This window comes from Amblyraja radiata, chromosome 24, assembly GCF_010909765.2.
Source record: "Amblyraja radiata isolate CabotCenter1 chromosome 24, sAmbRad1.1.pri, whole genome shotgun sequence".
Taxonomy (NCBI): Eukaryota; Metazoa; Chordata; class Chondrichthyes; order Rajiformes; family Rajidae; genus Amblyraja; species Amblyraja radiata.
Window position 1 is genome coordinate 32703765 of NC_045979.1, and position 20182 is coordinate 32723946.

Consider the following 20182-nt stretch of genomic DNA (forward strand, 5'->3'; position numbering starts at 1 on the left):
CTCTAAAGTCTAAAGACTGCGATGCTCCCTCATTGTGTAGATTCAATGCTGAGTTCAATTGACTTTTGTGCACCAGTCAAATTAAATAAGATAAGGCAGAAATATAGATTTTTGCCCAGAATCTGCCACAGACGTATTGAATAGCACAGCCAGCATGACCTTCCCCTCACCTCATTTATATCCTTCAATAGATTTCTTGCCTGATACAATGGTGAGAGAACGTTTCCCCAGACGCCTGGTCTCATCGCAGAGCTCCGCTGTCATTCATTGCTTAAGGCAGTCGCATGATGATCAGTGGAGATGTCAGCATCAGACCTGAGGAATCTTTCCGTTGGACTATTAGCCCTGTCCCACGGTGCGAGTTCATTCCAAGAGCTCTCCCAAGTTAAAAAGAAATCAAACTCGTGGTAAGCACGGAGAATGGACGTAGCGGGTACGTCGGAGCTCGGGGACGTCTCTTACCGGCCCGTAACGCTAACGGCAGGTACTCGGGAAGACTCGCTAATGGCAGGTAAACTCGGGAAGACTCGTGAAGATTTTTCAACGTGTTGAAAAATGTCCACGAGAGCCCCGAGTACTGACGAGTGGCCATTACCGTAAATCTCCGAGTTTGAACCAGGGTAAACTCGGGAGAGCTCTTGGAATGAACTCGTACCGTGGGACAGGGGTTTAAGAGCTGGAGGGAGACCGTGTTTCTCAACCCCTGTTTATTGCCTTGTTGTCGTGACCTCAGGGTTTGAGGCTGATTACCATCGGGGGCCGATCCCTTGCCCGGGATCGACGCTCCCGACGCTGCGGACTTTAACATCAAGGGCTCGCAGTCTCGGGAGAGACCGAGTCGGGAGCTCCAACGACGCAGAAGGCGCGGGGTGCGCTGAGATTCCCCCCCCCCCCCACCCCGATGCAGGAGGTCGATTGCCCCGTCAACAGAAGGCTCGTGGCCCCCCGACCACGGAAGAACAAATAAGCGCCTTCCATCCCAGTGAGGAATGTGGAGGAGTCACTGTGGTGGATGTTTATGTTAAAATGTGTTAATGACGTATTGTGTTGTCATTTGGTTCGCAAGTCTTGGAGTCCTCGTAGTCCATGAGTTCATCGCTACAAGACCACCTTGAACGAAAACGGTGCTGACAACTACATTTTAATTTTCTTCAAGCGCTTCCCATTCTTAAACTACGTGGGAGGGGGGAGGGGGGAGGAGACAGGAGGGAGGGGGGAAGGGGAGGTGGTGGGCTGATGAATGGTGATGGAGAATCATCCAATTGGTGAGGTGAAGAGTCAATCCAGCTTCACAAATTCATAAGCCATAGGAGCAGAAATAGGCCATTCGGCCCATCGAGTCTACTCCGCCATTCGATCCTGGCCGATCTATCTTTCCCTCTCAACTAATCAAGAATCTGTCAAACACTGCCTTAAAAATATCCATTGACTTGGCCTCCACCACCGTCTGTGGCAACAAACTCCACAGATTCACCACCCTCTGGCTAAGGAAGTTCCTCGTCTCCTTTCTAAAGGTACGTCTTTCTATTCCGAGGCTGTGCCCTCTGGTCCTAGATTCTCCCACCAGTGGAAACATCCTCTCCACATCCACTCGATCCAATCCTTTCACTATTCCGTAAGTTTCCATGAGAAACCCCCTCATCCTGCTAAACTCCAGCGAGTACAGGCCCAGCGTCATCAAAGGCTCATCATAAGTAAACCCACTCATCCCTGAGTTTATTCTCATAAACCTCCTCTGGACCCTCTCCAGTGCCAGCACACCCCTCCCCAGATATGGGGCCCAAAACCCCTCACAATACTCCAAATGTGGACCGACCAGTGCCTTCCTGATCGAAAGATAGAAACAGGCCCTTCGGCCCTCCGAGTTCATGCAGACAGGTCTGAAGAAGGGTCCTGTCCCGAAACGTCATCTACCCATGTTCTCCAGGGATGATGCCTGACCCGCTGAGTTACTCCAGCACTTTGTGCCAAACCATCGGCACGGTGGCGCAGCGGTATAGTTGCTGCCTTACAGCGCCAGAGACCCGGGTTCGATCCTGACTGCAGGTGCTGTCCGTGCGGAGTTTGTACGTTCTCCCCGTGACCTGCGTGGGTTTTCTTCACGACCTTCGGTTTCCTCCCACACTCCAAAGACTTACAGGCTTGCAGGTTGATTGTAAATGACCCCCAGTGTGTGTAGGGTAGTGTTAGTGTGCGGGGATCGCTGGTCGGCACGGACTCGATGGGCCGAGGGGCCTGTTTCCGCCCTGTATCCCTAAACTAAACTGAACTAAACATGATGTGGTCTTGTTTTAGGGATCGGAGTGGGATTGATGGGATTCGGAGTGTTTTTCCTGCTGTTCGGAATTCTCTTGTACTTTGACCGAGTTCTCCTTGCCTTCGGAAACGTGAGTATTTCCCATGGATCAACAAGAGAGAGTCGCAGTGATACAGGCCCTTTGGCCCAACTTGCCCACACCGACCAACATGTCCCATCTACACGAGTCCCACCTGCCTGCATTTGGCCCACATCCCTCTAAACCTGACCTATCCATGTACCTGTCTAACTGTTTCTTAAACACTGCAATAGTCCCTGCCTCAACTACCATACACCCACCACCCTTTGCATCGGGTTCCTATTAAATCTTTCTCTCCCCTCACCTTGAACTTATGTCCTCTGGTTCTCGATTCCCCTAACTCTGGGCAAGAGACTCTGTGCGTCTACCCGATCTATTCCTCTCATGATTTTGTACACCCCGATAAGACCCCCCACCCCCTCATTGATCTGGTATTTTGTTGGTTCACCTGCTTGATCAATGGTGTTTTTTCATTAATGTTTTATTATTATTAATGTTTAGTGTTTTCTGAGTCATTCGTAACTGTCACTGTGTGTCATGTTGTTACTTGTGGGCGGAGCACCAAGGCAAATTCCTTGTATGTGAATACTTGGCCAATAAACTTACTTACTTACTCATCCTCCTGCGCTCCAAGGAATAGAGACCCGGCCTGCCCAACCTCTCTCCCTGTATCTCAGGCCCTCGAGTCCCCGCAACATCCTCGTAAATCTTCTCTGCGCCCTTTCCCGCTTGAAAGGATCGGCTGGAATGAATTTAGAGAAGTTGATGGTTTAGAGGGAGAGAGAGTTGAGAGTCTAGAGATACAGCATGGAAACAGGCCATTCGGCCCACTGAGTCCATGCCGGCCAGCTATTACACATTCACACTAATCCGATGCTATCCCACTCTCCCATCCACTCCGCACACATTAGGGACAACTTTACAAGAGTCAAGAGAGTTTTATTGTCGTGTGTCCCAGATAGGACAATAACATTCTTGCTTGCTGCAGCACAACAGAATATTGTCGGCATGACTACAGAACAGTTCATTGTGTCTATATACCATAGATCACATAAATAAACAGATAAAGTGTTATAGTTCTGATTTTGTTTGATGTCGTGTTTAATAGCCTGATGGCTGTGGGGAAGAAGCTGCTCTTACAGCTGTTCGGCACAGATGTCATTAACCTACAAACCTGTACTTCTTTGGGATGGTGGGAGCAGCCGGAGGAAACTTCATTGGGAGATGGGGAGAATGCAGGATAATGGGGTTGAGAGGGAAAGATAGATCAGCCATGATTGGATGGTGGAGTAGACTCGATGGGCTGAATGGCCTAATTCTGCTCCTATGATCTCACGAACACATGAACGAGGGTGGCCAACTTTCTCACTCCCAAATAAGGGACAAAAAGGTCAAAATACGGGACAAATTCCCGACGGCAATTCATCGACCGACTCGGCCATGGCTGGGTGAGTGATGAGTTGGCCCCGGGTGCTGGACTGCACACAAAGCCCAGCCGGTGGGCCAGCTGAGGAGTCCGGCACCCCGTCCAACTCATGAACCGATGATCGGCCATGAGAAGGAGCGGTGGTGGTGGTGGTGTCGGCGGTAAGCGAAGGCCCGAAGGTCGGACAGCTGGCCGGGCTGCCGACCGAACGACGGGGCCACGGGCGAGGTGCTGCTGCTGCACTCCACGGGCTGCACTACGTCGGGACGGGCGAGGCGTTCTAACCCGACTGTCCCCTCGACCCGAGTAGTAGCGGTCAAATACGGGACAAGGGCGGTCCCGTACGGGACGAACCAATTTAGCCCAATATACGGGATGTCCCGGCTAATAACCCACTGGAATATCACAAAGCATTTTACAGGCTATGAAATAGCATGGTTCCTGGTGTCGTGGAGGAAAAGCAACATCCTAGTTACACTGAGCAGGTGACTGCAAGGAGTGGCATGATAATCTGAAGAAGGGTCTGAAGAAGGTTTCGGCCCGAAACGTCGCCTATTTCCTTCGCTCCATAGATGCTGCTGCACCCGCTGAGTTTCCCCAGCAATTTTGTGTACCTGTGGCATGATAATCGTTGCATTATGCTGCCCCCTATAGTTCATTCTTTAAATGACACAAAGTGCTGGAGTAACTCAGCGGGTCAGGCAGCATCCCTGGATAACATGGATAGGTGACGATTCGGGTCGGGACCGTTCTTCAGACTGTTTGTGGGTCTGGGGAGGGTCGGGGGGGGTGGAAGAGAGGAGGGGCAGGACAAAGCGTGGCAGGTAACAGGTAAACACAGGTGAGGGGGTATGTTTGAAAAGCAGATTTTGGTTTATATTTTTAGAGATACAGCGTGGAAACGGGCCCTTCGTCCCACCGAGTCCACGCCCACCGGCGATCGCCTCATGCACCAGGTCTATCCTACACGCCAGGGACAATTTACAGAAGATAACTGACCTACAAACCTGCACGTCTGTGGGACGTGGGAGGAAAGCGGAGCTCCCGGAGAAAACCCACGCGGTCAGAGGGAGGACGTGCAAACTCCGCACAGACAGATTTCTCTGACATATGGTAGCATGGCGGTAGAGTTGCTGCCTCACAGCTCCAGAGACCCGGGTTCGATCCTGACTACGGGTGTTGTCTAGAAATATAGAAACATAGAAAATAGGTGCAGGAGTAGGTCATTCGGCCCTTCGAGCCTGCACCGCCATTCAATATGATCATGGCTGATCATCCAACTCAGTATCCTGTACCTGCCTTCTCTCCATACCCCCTGATCCCTTTAGCCACAAGGGCCACATCTAACTCCCTCTTAAATATAGCCAATGAACTGTGGCCTCAACTACCTTCTGTGGCAGAGAAGTCCACAGATTCACCACTCTCTGTGTAAAAAATGATTTTCTCATCTCAGTCCTAAAAGACTTCCCTCTTATCCTTAAACTGTGATCCCTTGTTCTGGACTTCCCCAACATCGGGAATAATCTTCCTGCATCTAGCCTGTCCAACCCCTTAAGAGTCTATATGGAGTTTGTACGTTCTCTCCGTGACCCGCGTGGGTTTTCTCCGAGATCTTCGATCTCCTCCCAAACTCCAGACATAGAAACATAGAAACATAGAAAATAGGTGCAGGAGTAGGCCATTCGGCCCTTCGAGCCTGCACCGCCATTCAATATGATCATGGCTGATCATCCAACTCAGTATCCCGTACCTGCCTTCTCTCCATACCCTCTGATCCCCTTAGCCACGAGGGCCACATCTAACTCCCTCTTAAATATAGCCAATGAACTGGCCTCGACTACCCTCTGTGGCAGAGAGTTCCAGAGATTCACCACTCTCTGTGTGAAAAAAGTTCTTCTCATCTCGGTTTTAAAGGATTTCCCCCTTATCCTTAAGCTGTGACCCCTTGTCCTGGACTTCCCCAACATTGGGAGTAATCTTCCTGCATCTAGCCTGTCCAACCCCTTAAGAATTTTGTAAGTTTCTATAAGATCCCCTCTCAATCTCCTAAATTCTAGAGAGTATAAACCAAGTCTATCCAGTCTTTCTTCATAAGACAGTCCTGACATCCCAGGAATCAGTCTGGTGAACCTTCTCTGCACTCCCTCTATGGCAATAATGTCCTTCCTCAGATTTGGAGACCAAAACTGTTAGCAATACTCCAGGTGTGATCTCACCAATACCCTGTACAACTGCAGTAGAACCTCCCTGCTCCTATACTCAAATCCTTTTGCTATGAAAGCTAACATACCATTCGCTTTCTTCACTGCCTGCTGCACCTGCATGCCTACTTTCAATGACTGGTGTACCATGACACCCAGGTCTCGCTGCATCTCCCCTTTTCCTAGTCGGCCACCATTTAGATAATAGTCTGCTTTCCTGTTTTTGCCACCAAAATGGATAACCTCACATTTATCCACATTATACTGCATCTGCCAAACATTTGCCCACTCACCCAGCCTATCCAAGTCACCTTGCAGTCTCCTAGCATCCTCCTCACAGCTAACACTGCCCCCCAGCTTAGTGTCATCCGCAAACTTGGAGATATTGCCTTCAATTCCCTCATCCAGATCATTAATATATATTGTAAATAGCTGGGGTCCCAGCACTGAGCCTTGCGGTACCCCACTAGTCACTGCCTGCCATTGTGAAAAGGACCCGTTTACTCCTACTCTTTGCTTCCTGTTTGCCAGCCAGTTCTCTATCCACATCAATACTGAACCCCCAATGCCGTGTAGGTTTGCAGGCTAACTGGCTCGATAAAATGCAAAAATTGCCCCTAGTGTGCGTAGGCAGACAGTGCTGGTGTGCGGATATCGCTGGTCGGCACGGACTGGGTGGGCTGAAGGGCCTGTTTCCGCGAGGTTTCTCTAAACTAAACTGGACCCAGAGTCAGGATTGAACTTGGGTTCTCTGACGCTGTGAGGCAGCAGCTCTACCGCGGAGGCTTAATAATAATAATACATTTTATTTATGGGCGCCTTTCAAGAGTCTCAAGGACACCTTACAAAAATTTAGCAGGTAGAGGAAAAACATGTAAGGGGAATGAAATAAATAGTAGAGACATGACTAGTACACAAAGTAAAGACAGAATTCAATTCATAGAAACATAGAAACATAGAAAATAGGTGCAGGAGTAGGCCATTCGGCCCTTCGAGCCTGCACCGCCATTCAATATGATCATGGCTGATCATCCAACTCAGTATCCTTCAAAACACAATTGACACAAACAGCTGGAGTAACTCAGGCAGCAACTCCGGGGAGAAGGAAGTGGGTGACCCTTCGGGTCGAGACCCTTCTTCGGACACAGTCTTGTTGCAATGAGTGCTGCAATGGGTCAAATCCGCAAGGATTTGACCCATTGCAGCACTCATTGCAACAAGACTGTGTCTGAAGAAGGGTCTCGACCCGAAGCTACAGTTTCCCCGGCAGATGCAACGAGGTTAGACACAAAATGCTGGAGTGACTCAGCGGGACAGGCAGCATCTCCGGAGAGAAGGAATGGGTGACGCTTCGGGTCGAGACCCTTCCTCAGACTGGGAATCAGAGTAGTACTTGTACTCGCTAGAATTTAGAAGATTGGGGGGGGGGGGGGGGGTCTTATAGAAACTAACAAAATTCTTAAGGGGTTGGACATGTAATGGTTTAACGTCGACGTCTGCTTCCCAATTTCCCGCCTGCCAGATTCTCTTCATCTCCGGCCTTCCCTTCATCATTGGGCTGCGGAACACCTTCCAGTTCGTCCGCCAGAGGCAGAAGCTGAGAGGTTCCAGTTTCTTCCTGGGTGGGATCGTCCTTGTCCTTCTCCGCTGGCCTGCGATCGGCATGCTCTGTGAAAGCTACGGACTCTACCTGCTCCTCAGGTAAGCCCCACTTCTACTGATCACTTCTTTGACCATCAAGTTCAAGTTCAAGTTCAAATGTATTTCTCACATGCACCATAAGGTGCAGCGTTCCAATTGAATTAAATCCGACCTCCGTTAACCCATCTTAATATTGTCACGAGCACCGAGGTACAGTGAAAAGCTTTTCGTCGCGTGCTAACCAGTCGGCGAAAAGACAATGCATGGTTACAATCAAGCCATCCACAGTAAACAATAGACAATAGACAATAGGTGCAGGAGGAGGCCATTCGGCCCTTCGAGCCAGCACCGCCATTCACTGTGATCATGGCCGATCATCCCCAATCAGTACCCCGTTCCTTCCTTCTCCCCATATCCCCTGACTCCGCTATTTTTAAGAGTCCTATCCAGCTCTCTCTTGAAAGCATCCAGAGAACCTGCCTCCGCCTCCTCTGAGTAGCTCAGCGGGTCAGGCAGCATCTCTGACGGTGTGGGTCGAGACTCTTCTCCCGGTCTGAAGAAAGGTCTCGATCTGAAACGTCGCCTTTCCTCTTTCTCTCCGGAGATGCTGCCTGAGCCGCTGAGTTACTCCAGCACTTTGCGTCTTATCTTTGGTGTAAACCTGCATCTGCAGTTCCTTCCCTACAGGAACAGGTGACGTTTCGGGTCGAGACCCTTCTTCGGACTACAATAGACAATAGACAATAGGTGCAGGAGTAGGCCATTCGGCCCTTCGAGCCAGCACCGCCATTCAATGTGATCATGGCCGATCATCCCCAATCAGTACCCCGTTCCTGCCTTCTCCCCATATCCCCTGACTCCGCTATTTTTAAGAGCCCTATCCAGCTCTTTCTTGAAAGCATCCAGAGAACCTGCCTCCACCGCCCTCTGAGGTAGAGAATTCAAGTGTGGTCCTACAGACGACTTGTACAGCTGGATCATGATGTCCCATTTTTTTATACCCAGTATCTTTCCCAGTGAAGGCAAGCGCGCCAAATGCCTTCGACACCACACCATCCTCTTGACTTGCCACTTCCATGCAGGGAGCCATGTCTCGATGAACAGTGGATAGACAATGTATATGGAGCGGGAACCACTGGTGGCCATCTGCTGAGAATAATAAATTTATTTTTATTTTATTTATTTTTTATGGGCGCCTTTCAAGAGTTACAAAAATTGAGCATGTAGAGGAAAAACATGTAAGGGGAATGAAATAAATAGTAGAGACATGACTAGTACACAAAGTAAAGACAGAATTCAATACAAAACACAGTATGAGGCAATTAATGCACAGATGAAAAGGGAGGGGGACGTGGGGCTAAGGATAGGCAGAGGTGAAGAGATGGGTCTTGAGGCGGGACTGGAAGATGGTGAGGGACACGGAATTGCGGATCAGTTGGGGGAGGGAGTTCCAGAGCCTGGGAGCTGCCCTGGAGAAGGCTCTGTCCCCAAAACTGCGGAGGTTGGACTTGTGGATGGGGAGGAGACCGGCTGATGTGGATCTGAGGGACCGTGAGGGTTGGTAGGGGGAGAGGAGGTCAGTGAGATATGTGGGGGCCAAATGGTGGAGGGCTTTGTAGGTGAGGACCAGGATTTTGTAGGTGATCCGGTGGGAGATGCGAAGCCAGTGAAGTTGTTTGAGGACTGGAGTGATGCGATGCCAGGATTTGGTGTGGGTGATGAGTCGGGCGGCTGCGTTCTGGACCAGTTGGAGTCGAATGGGATGTGAACAGACCTGTTTAAATTTAGTTTAGTTCCGTTTAGAGATACAGCGCGGAAACAGGCCCTTCGGCCCACTGAGTCCGTGCCGACCAGTGATCCACGCACAGTAACACTACCCTACACACACTAGGGACAATTTACAATTTAATGTGTTTTTATGCTGTATCTCTTCTTCTTCTTGCGTGGGGCGTGCACAGACTATAGTTGTAGGACAACTTGTTCTATTGTGCACGCCAGGTTGATTGCATTCGTTGGAACAGGGTGGACCACGTGAAGGTTGCAATCCCCCACCCAGCTGTATCTCTCAACTAGACTAATGCCAGTTAACCGACAAACCTGCACGTCTTTGGAGTGGCGGGGGGGAAACCGGAGCGCCCGGAGAAAACCCATGCGCGTCACGGGGAGAACGTGCAAACTCTGTACGGACAGCACCCGTAGTCAGGATCGAACCCGGGTGTCACTGGCGCTGTCAGGCAGCGACTCTTCCGCTGCGCCTCCGTGCCGCCCTATAAAGGCAGGGACAAGTCCCAGGGGTCACAAAGTTAACTCAATGTTTCACTGTTTCTCCAGGAGCAGTCTGCCGCTCGTGTCAGAGTTCATCGCCAACATCCCAGTTCTCGGATTGATCTTCAAGTTGCCCGTATTGAGCACGGTAAGATGCGTCTCAGCTCCTCCCTCTCACGCCATTCCTCACTAACCCGCCCCTGTCGTTGGTGGAAGATAGACACAAAATGCTGGAGTAACTCAGCGGGGTCAGGCAGCATCTCTGGAGAGAGGGAACTGGCGACATTTCGGGTCGAGACCCTTCTTCGGACTGAAATATAGAGAAGGCCAGAACAATAGACAATAGGTGCAGGAGTAGGCCATTCGGCCCTTCGAGCCAGCACCGCCATTCAGTGTGATCATGGCTGATCATCCCCAATCAGTACCCCGTTCCTGCCTTCTCCCCATATCCCCAGGCTATATTTAAGAAGGAGTTAGATGTGGCCCTTGTGGCTAAAGGGATCAGGGGGTATGGAGAGAAAGCAGGTACAGGATACTGAGTTGGATGATCATATTGAATGGCGGTGCAGGCTCGAAGGGCCGAATGGCCTACTCCTGCACCTATTTTCTATGTTTCTATGACTCCGCTATTTTTATGAACAAATCAGAGCCTTCAACAGATAAAGCAGAGATAGATAGATTCTTGATTAGCACGGGTGTCAGGGGTTATGGGGAGAAGGCAGGAGAATGGGGTTAGGAGGGAGAGATAGATCAGCCATGATTGAATGGTGGAGTAGACTTGATGGGCCGAATGTTTCCATGCTGTCTCACTAAACTAAACTAAACAAAACTAAACTAAATTAAATTAAACACACTTATTAAACAGATAAATTAGTTCAATATTCTATTTGGAAACCTGTTCTGAAATATTCATGTTTGGAAATTGCTGTCCTTAAAAATTGATGGTTAGGGCCACGAGGGATTTGCTGAAATACAAGAGTCATTTCCCCTTGATTACACTGCATAGAATTGCTAATATGTGTGTGTCTGTATGGGAAGCAGTAATACCAAATTTGCCATTTGTTCACAAATTCAAACATGCACGAAGATGTGACGTTACTGAACATAGACAATAGGTGCAGGAGTAGACCATTCGGCCCTTCCAGCCTGCACCGCCATTCAATATGATCATGGCTGATCATCCAACTCAGTATCCCATCCCTGCCTTCTCTCCATACCCCCTGATCCCTCTAGCCACAAGGGCCACATCTAACTCCCTCTTAAATATAGCCAATGAACTGGCCTCAACTACCTTCTGTGGCAGAGAATTCCACAGATTCACCACACTCTGTGTGAAAAATGTTTTTCTCATCTCGGTCCTAAATTAAGGGACAGAAGTTTAGGGGTAACATGAGGGGGAACTTCTTTACTCAGAGAGTGGTAGCGGTGTGGAATGAGCTTACAGTGGAAGTGGTGGAGGCAGGTTAGTTGGTATAATTTAAAAATAAATTGGATAGGCATATGGATGAGAAGGGAATGGAGGGTTATGGTATGAGTACAGGCAGGTGGGACTAAGGGAAAAAAGTTGTTCGGCACGGACTTGTAGGGCCGAGATGGCCTGTTTCCGTGCTGTAATTGTTATATGGTTATATTGTTATATGGTTAAAAGATTTCCCCCTTATCCTTAAACTGTGACCCCTTGTTCTGGACTTCCCCAACATCGGGAACAATCTTCCTGCATCTAGCCTGTCCAACCCCTTAAGAATTTTGTAAGTTTCTATTAGATCCCCCCTCAATCTTCTAAATTCTAGCGAGTACAAGCCGGGTCTATCCTTTCTTTCTTCATATGAAAGTCCTGCCATCCCAGGAATCAGTCTGGTGAACCTTCTCTGTACTCCCTCTATGGCAAGAATGTCCTTTCCTCAGATTAGGAGACCAAAACTGTACGCAATACTCCAGGTGTGGTCTCACCAAGACCCTGTACAACTGCAGTAGAACCTCCCTGCTCCTAGACTCAAATCCTTTTGCTATGAATTTAGTATTCATTTAGTTTGGCATTGTCACGGGTACCGAGCTACAGTGACGTCATGCGTTTTGTCGCGTGCTATCCAGTCAGCGAAATGGCCGTGCATGATCACAATCACGCTGTTTCTCGTGCGCAGATGCAGGATTTAGTGTGTAGGAAGGAACTGCAGATGCTGGTTTAAACCGAAGATAGACGCAAAATGTTGGGGCAGCTCAGCGGGTCAGGCAGCGTCTCTGGAGAGAAGGAACGGGTGACGTTTCGGGTCGAGACCCTTCTTCAGACTCAGTTTGATGCTGGACTTAGTTTAGTTTAGTTGAGAGATACGGTGTGGAAACAAGGCCCTTCGGCCCACCGAGTCCACGCCGACCAGCGATCACTAGTTCTATCCTACTCCCTAGGGATAATTTATAGAAGCTACAAACCTGAGGTAGACAAAAGTGCTGGAGAAACTCAGCGGGTGAGGCAGCATCTATGGAGCGAAGGAAATAGGCAACGTTTCGTGCCGAAACGTTGCCTATTTCCTTCGCTCCATAGATGCTGCCTCACCCGCTGAGTTTCTCCAGCACTTTTGTCTACCTTCAATTTTTCCAGTTCCTCCTCGAACAACCTACAAACCTGCACGTCTTTAGAATGTGGGAGGGATCCGGAGTACCTGGAGAAACCCCCACGCAGGTCGCAGGGAGAACGTGCAAACTCCGTACAGACAGCGCCCGAGGTCAGGATCGTACCGGGTCTCTGGCGCGGTAAAATGAGCGAAACCTCACGTTGGGAACCAAGAAAGGAAGACGTTGCAGAAAGAGAAGAATCTATCGATGTCTCACCTATTTGTTGTCTCCCTCTAGATGTCGAGGAGATTTAGCGAAGGAACGTCCAAGGTGTGAAGGAAACCTGATGCCAAATCAGCAACCGCTGGAGAACTTTGACCCGCTGAGTTACTCCAGCACTTTGTGTGTTGTTTTGTTGGCCAGCACTTGCAGTTCCTTGTTTCGAAGGAAACACTTTAACTGGTGTGGAAAGAAAAGAGGAGTTAATGTTTCAGGTCGAGAACCCCTTGTCAGAGCTTGAGAGAGATTACAAAAGAACAAATTGTTTGTTAATTACACAATAGATTTAGGGTGTGGGTGGGAGGGGGGGGGGGGGAGATTTAATAGGAACCTGAGGGGTAACTCTTTTACACACAGGGTGGTGGGTGTATGGAACGAGCTGCCGGAGGAGGTAGTTGGGGCAGGGACTATCACAAGAACTATTAAGAAACATTTAGACAGGTACATGGATAGGACAGGTTTGGAGGGATGTGGGCCAAACGCTGGCAGGTGGGACTAGTGTAGCTGGGCCAGTGTGGGCAGGTTGGGCCGAAGGGCCTGTTTCCATGCTGTATCACTCGATTACTCTATGAGAAGGGACTAGTGTTGGTTGATGTGGACAAGTTCTTTCGTAGCTCTCCCCCTATTTATTGAACATGGACGCCCGAACACACCTGTACCCCCGAACACACCTGTACGCCCGAACACACCTGTACGCCCGAACACACCTGTACGCCCGAACACACCTGTACGCCCGAATACACCTATACGCCCGAACACACCTGTACGCCCGAACACACCTGTACGCCCGAACACACCTGTACGCCCGAACACACCTGTACGCCCGAACACACCTGTACCCCCGAACACACCTGTACGCCCGCACACACCTGTACGCCCGAACACACCTGTACGCCCGAACACACCTGTACGCCCGAACACACCAGCCCGAACACACCTGTACGCCCTAACACACCTGTGACGCCCGAACACACCTGTACTCCCCGAACACACCTGTACGCCCGCACACACCTGTACGCCCGAACACACCTGTACACCCGAACACACCTGTACACCCGAACACACCTGTACGCCCGAACACACCTGTACGCCCAATTCTGAAGTAGGGTCCCGACAAGCCAAATCGTCACCTGTCCACTCCCTCCACGGCTCCTGCCCGGCAGCGTTACGGATTACCAATGAACCTACCAACCCGCACGTCTTCGGGATGCGGGAGGAAGCCGGAGCACCCGGATGAAACCCAAGGGGGAACGTGCAAACTCCGCACAGACAGCACCCGAGGTCAGGATGGAGGAGGCAACTCCACCTGCGGCTCCACCGTGCAAACATTAGGTGTGCACACGTGACAAAGATCTGAACTCCACTGAAGTAGGAAAGAGAATAAAATGAACCAGAGTGAAGAATAAATCACTGTGTGTGTGTGTGTGTGTGTGGTCCATTTCTCCACGGATTAATTAAGCCACTCTGTCTTAAACCCGCTTGTCGACAACGCGCCAACTAAATATTTCAGGCAATGTTTTATTATCGGGCCAGCATCTAAAAGGGCGGGCGTCAGTCGTTGCTGGGGTGGGTGGTGGATTTCTACAAGTGCAGAGGGCCAGCTGGAGTGGGCGGGATGGGGTTCGGGCCGGTGGGGCGGCTGGTGAGTCTGCATTTGTCTATCACTTGGGACATCACGCTGAGGCTCTAGAAAGGCGCTGGTCGGGCCCCATTTGGATCATCGCGAGCAATCTTCGGGCAACACATCCGAGGAAGGATGTGCCGGCTCTGGAGAGGGTCCAGAGGAGGTTTGCAAGAACGACCCCAGGAATGAGTGGGTTAACCTACGGTGAGCGATTGTCGGCACTGGGCCTGCACTCGCTTTAAGCCCAGAAAAATTAAGGGGGATTGAAGATTGAAACGTATAGAATAATGAAAGGCTTGGATCGAGTGGATGTGGAGAGGATGTTTCCACTAGTGGGAGAGTCTAGGACTAGAGGTCACAGCCTCAGAATTAAAGAGAGAGCTAGATAGGGCTCTTAAAAATGGCGGAGTCAGGGGATATGGGGAGAAGGCAGGAACGGGGTACTGATTGGGGATGATTCACATTGAATGGCGGTGCTGGCTCGAAGGGCCGAATGGCCTACTCCTGCACCTATTGTCTATTGTCTATAAAGGACGTCCTAATAGGAGGGTGATGGGGAGGAATTTCTTTAGTCAGAGGAATCTGGGGAATTCTTTGCCACAGAAGGCTGTGGAGGCCAAGTCAGTGGATATTCTTAAGGCAGAGATAGATGGATTCTTGATTGGTACGGGTGTCAGAGGTTATGGGGAGAAGGCAGGAGAATGGGGTTAGGAGGGGGGAGAGATAGATCAGCCGCGATTGAATGGCGGAGTGGACTTGATGGGCCGAGTGGCATCATTCTGCTATCACGTATGACCTTATGATCGCTTGACGCAAGGATGTCGACTTCAATGAAGCCCAGCGGGGGCTGGGGAAGCCTGCTGGTTGTGGTGACGTGCATGGCACGGCATATAAGAGAGGCTAGAGGGAGGGTGGGTGCAGTGTGTTCCCAGCGCAGAAACCCAGTGTGGAGCCTGTGGTGAAGCGGAGTGGATCAGAACATTTCACCCACAGCTGCCTGAAGCCATCACAGCGCTGAGGATTCTCCACCACAACTACCCAGGAGAGGACTGGTCCCACCGGTACTTTGCAAAGAGTATCATTTGAACAGCAAGCGCCTGAGGTACGTGTTTCAGATTATTGTACCTGATAAATCATTGCTCTGTTGCCCTGCCCGTACTCAGGCAACTGAACCATCCCACGACAACCAGGGAGCGGTCCTGAACTACTATCTACCTCATTGGTGACCCTCGGACTATCCTTGATCGGACTTTGCTGGCTCTACTTTGCAGAGAGAGAGAGATGGAGAGAGAGAGGGGGGGGGGTAGAGAGGAGTGGGAGAGAGGGGGGAGAGAGTGGGAGGGAGAGAGAGGGAGGGAGGGAGGGAGGGAGTGGGGGAGAGGGAGAGAGAGGGTGAGAGGGAGACAGAGAGAGGGAGGTGGTCGAGGGGGAGGGAGGAGAGGGGCAGAGTGGGGGAGAGGTGACTACAGAGGGTGAGGAGGGAGACAGAGAGAGGAGGGGGAGAGTGAGGAGAGAGGGAGAGTGGGGTGAATGTAGAGGCGAGAGGGTGAGAGGGAGACAGAAGAAGGGATGTGGGAGGGAGGGGAGAGGCGGGAGAGAGGGATAGTGGGAGAGGGAGAGAGAGGGTGAGAGGGAGAGAGAGAGGGAGGGGGAGAGAAGGGGGGAGAGGGTGAGAGGAAGGGATGGGAGAGAGCGAGGGGGAGAATGAGGGAGGGGAGAGAGAGGGAGAGGGTGTGAGGAGAGAGAGGGGGAGAGAAGGGGGGAGGGAGGGAGAGAGAGGGGAGAGGGTGGGAGAGAGAGGATGAGAGGGAGGGGGAGAATGAGAGAGGGAGAGGGTGTGGGGAGAGTGAGAGGGAGATAGAGGGGGAGAGCTTGAGGCAGCCAGACAGGAGACTGGAGTAGGCAGAGGGGCGTGAGACCTGTTATTTTGCATTGTTTTTTACTGACAGCCGATAGTTTTTCTGTGTTAGACTTGTCTGTACCGGTCGAGTGCTCTTCAGCGAGTGCTCTCTCCCTTCATTGATCCGAATCCTTGAATCCTTCCACACATATGGTCCCAGCCTTGCCCCGGCACAGCCACAGACTGCCACACACAACGTTGCCTGTTTGACTTCATGTGAAGTGTTTTCCTTTCAAGCACAGGCCTCGCTCGCTCCTAACGCACCCCCTGTAACGCTGAGGGAATAAAGGCTGACCTTTACCTGCACCAGCGGGCAGTCAGCCTCCGTGCATCATTTAGCGACCTCCGACTGCCATAGCGACGAAAATGCAGATGCTGGTTTAAACCAAAGATAGACACAAAATGCCGGAGTAACTCAGCGGGACAGGCAGCGTCTCTGGGGACAACAGACAATAGACAATAGGTGCAGGAGTAGGCCATGTGGCCCTTCGAGCCAGCACCGCCATTCAATGTGATCATGGCTGATCATCCCCAATTCAGTATTTAAGAAGGAACTGCAGATGCTGGAAAATCGAAGGTAGACAAAAATGCTGGAGAAACTCAGCGGGTGCAGCAGCATCTATGGAGCGAAGGAAATAGGCAACGTTTCGGGACGAAACGTCGCCTATTTCCTTCGCTCCATAGATGCTGCTGCACCCGCTGAGTTTCTCCAGCATTTTTGTCTATCCCCAATCAGTACCCCGTTCCTGCCTTCTCCCCGTATCCCCTGACTCCGCTATCTTTAAGAGCCCTATCTAGCTCTCTCTTGAACGCATCCAGAGAACCGGCCTCCACCGCCCTCTGAGGCAGCGAATTCCACAGACTCGCCACTCTCTGTGTGAGAAAAAGTGTTTGCTCGTCTCCGTTCCAAATGGCTTACCCCTTATTCTTAAACTGTGTGTGGCCCCTGGTTCTGGACTCCCCACCCCCAACATCGGGAACAGGAGAGAAGGAGTGAATGAATGAATAAGTTCATTGGCCAAGTGTGTTCACATACAAGGAATTTGCCTTGGTGCTCCGCCCGCAAGTCACAACAAGACATACAGCAACAATTAAGAATGACGCATAAAACGTTAAATATTAACAATAAACACTAAACATTAATGGGTGACGTTTCGGGCCGAGAGCTTCAGAAGAAGGTTCTGAAGAAAATCCATCTGCCCGTTTAGTATAGTTTAGAGATAATAATAATAATAATGGATGGGATTTATATAGCGCCTTTCTAATACTCAAGGCGCATTACATCGCATTATTCATTCACTCCTCAGTCACACTCGGTGGTGGTAAGCTACTTCTGTAGCCACAGCTGCCCTGGGGCAGACTGACGGAAGCGTGGCTGCCAATCTGCGCCTACGGCCCCTCCGACCACCACCAATCACTCACACACATTCACACACATTCACACACAGGCAAAGGTGGGTGAAGTGTCTTGCCCAAGGACACAACGACAGTATGCACTCCAAGCGGGATTCGATACAGCGTGGAAACAGGCCCTTCGGCCCAGAGAGTCCATGCTGACCGTCGATCACCCCTTCACACGACTTCAATATGATCTACATTTTCTCATCCACACCCGACACACTGGCTGGCAATTTACAGAGTTCCCATTAACCTACAAACCCGCAAGTCTTTGAGATGTGGGAGCATGAGTGCGGGGGTCGGGGGTTATGGGGAGGTCAAGTCAAGTCACTTTTATTTCAATAGCACATTTAAAAAACAACTCTCGTTGGCCAAAGTGCTTTACATTGGTGGAGGTACTAATGTTATACAACAGTGGTTGATAGATTAAGTACATACATAAATACATACATGTAGCCCTCCCTCAGAGGACATCAAGAAAGGCTTGAGAGTAAAGATGAGTTTTAAGTCTCGACGGAGGAGTCGATGGAGGGGGCAGTTCTGGTGGGAAGGGGGATGCTGTTCCACAGTCTAGGAGCTGCAACCGCAAAGGTGTGGTCGCCCCTGAGCTTATGCCCAGACCGCGGGATATTCAGTAACCCCGAGAAGGCAGGGGAATGGGGTTGAGAGGGAGAGATATGATTGAATGGCGGAGTCGACTTGATGGGCCAAATGGCCCCTCTTCTGCTCCTGCCACTTGTGAACATATGCGAAACCGGAGCGCCCGGAGGAAACCCGCGCGGTCACAGGGAAGAACGTGCAAACTCCACACAGGCAGGATCGAACCTGGCGTCCTCTGGCGTTGTGAGGCAGCGGTTCTACCCGCTGCTCCGCCGCCCCCCCCCCCCCCCCCCGGCTTAATCTGTGAATGAAGGTGACTATGAGCGGCGGCAACTCTCTCGTACGTTCCCGTTACAGGTCGTCCGGTCGCGGGCATGAGTGTAACCGTGGCAACGCTCCTGGTAATGCTCTACCTCCATGGACAACTCGGGATTCCCGTGGAGGGGGTCCGGGGTGACAGCGGGAGAATCCGTGGCCCACTCTCTGCCGGTAAGGTGGTGTTAGGAGATCATAATTTGTATTCCACAGGGAAGGTTTACAAGGATGTTTGCTCCGTCACAGTCGCTAAACACTTTAACCCCCCCCCCTCCCATTCCCCTCCCCCCCCACCCCTTCCCATTCCCCCTCCCCCCCCCTCCCATTCCCACACTGACCTTTCTGTCCTGGGCCTCCTCCGTTGTCAGAGGGAGGCCCAGCACAAACTGGAGGAACAGCAGCTCATATTTCGCCTGGGCAGCTCGCACCCCAACAGTGTGAACATTAACTTCTCTAACTTCAAGTAACCCATGTATTAGTGTCGCCAACTCTCTCACTCCCAAATAAGGGACAAAAGGTCCAAGTAAGGGACAAATTCCCGGCAGCAATTCGTTGACCAACTCTGCCGTGGCTGGGTGAATGATGAGTTGGCCCCGGGTGCTGGACTGCACACAAAGCCCAGCCGGCGGGGCCAGTTGTGAGGAGTTTTGGCCCGGGCCGCGCGATGTTGCGCACAAAATCCGGCGCCCCGTCCAACTCATGAACCGATGATCGGCCGTGAGAAGGAGGGGTGGTGGTGGTGTCGGCGGTAAGCGAAGGTCGGACAGCTGGCCGGGCTGCCGACCGATCAACAGGACCACGGGCGAGGCTCTGCTGCTGCACTCCATGGGCTGCACTACGTCGGGACGGGTGAGACGGGGCCGGATGCGGCACTCCGACCCGAGCAGTAGCGGTCAAATACGGGACAAGGGCGGTCCCGTACGGGACGAACCAATTTAGCCCAATATACGGGATGTCCCGGCTAATAACCAACTCTACTCTCTCTGTTCCTCCCCCAACCTAGTCGTCATACTAGTTTCACTATCGGCTTGTTGAGTTTCTCTGTGTTTATAACTCATTATCACATACCCCACAACCAACAATGAACCATTGTGGGCTCCACATTCCCTTGATCAGCAGCTTGATGCACCTTTCATACATTTGTTCTGCAGTACCGTTCTATATCTCTCACTTCCCTTTCCCCCCCGACTCTCGCTCTGGAGAAGAGTCTCGACCCGAGACTTCACCTACTCCTTCTCTCCAGGGATGCTGCCTGACCCGCCTGTCTTCGGTGTAAACCCGCATCTGCAGTTCCTTCACAGACCATTTAAGCCCTCTTCTACATCTGCAGTCCCTCTCGTATCTCTTGTCCAGTTGAGACTAATGCTGTGTCGTGTCTTTCATTTCACCTACAAGCCTGTACGTCTTTGGAGTGCGGGTGGAAACCGAAGATCTCGGTGAAATCCCACGCAGGTCACGGGGAGAACGTGCAAACTCCGCACAGACAGCGCCCATGGTTGGCATTCGCTGTGAGGCAGCAACTCTACTGCTGGGCCGCCATGACTACTCTATTTGATAGACATTGGACAATAGGGGCAGGAGTAGGCCATTCAGCCCTTCGAGCCAGCACCGCCATTCAATGTGATCATGGCTGATCATCCCCAATCA

At 51.2% G+C, this 20182-nt stretch overlaps 1 protein-coding gene across 1 annotated transcript; it reads left to right on the top strand.

Moving 5' to 3' along the window:
• Window positions 1-300: 300 nt before the first annotated feature.
• On the top strand, window positions 301-12782 carry golt1a (golgi transport 1A). The gene is made up of 5 exons (XM_033042203.1): window positions 301-355; window positions 2296-2387; window positions 7486-7664; window positions 9936-10017; window positions 12717-12782. Exons 1-5 carry the CDS (start codon window positions 301-303, stop codon window positions 12753-12755), a joined length of 447 nt encoding a protein of 148 aa, XP_032898094.1. The 3' UTR covers window positions 12756-12782.
• Window positions 12783-20182: the final 7400 nt, after the last annotated feature.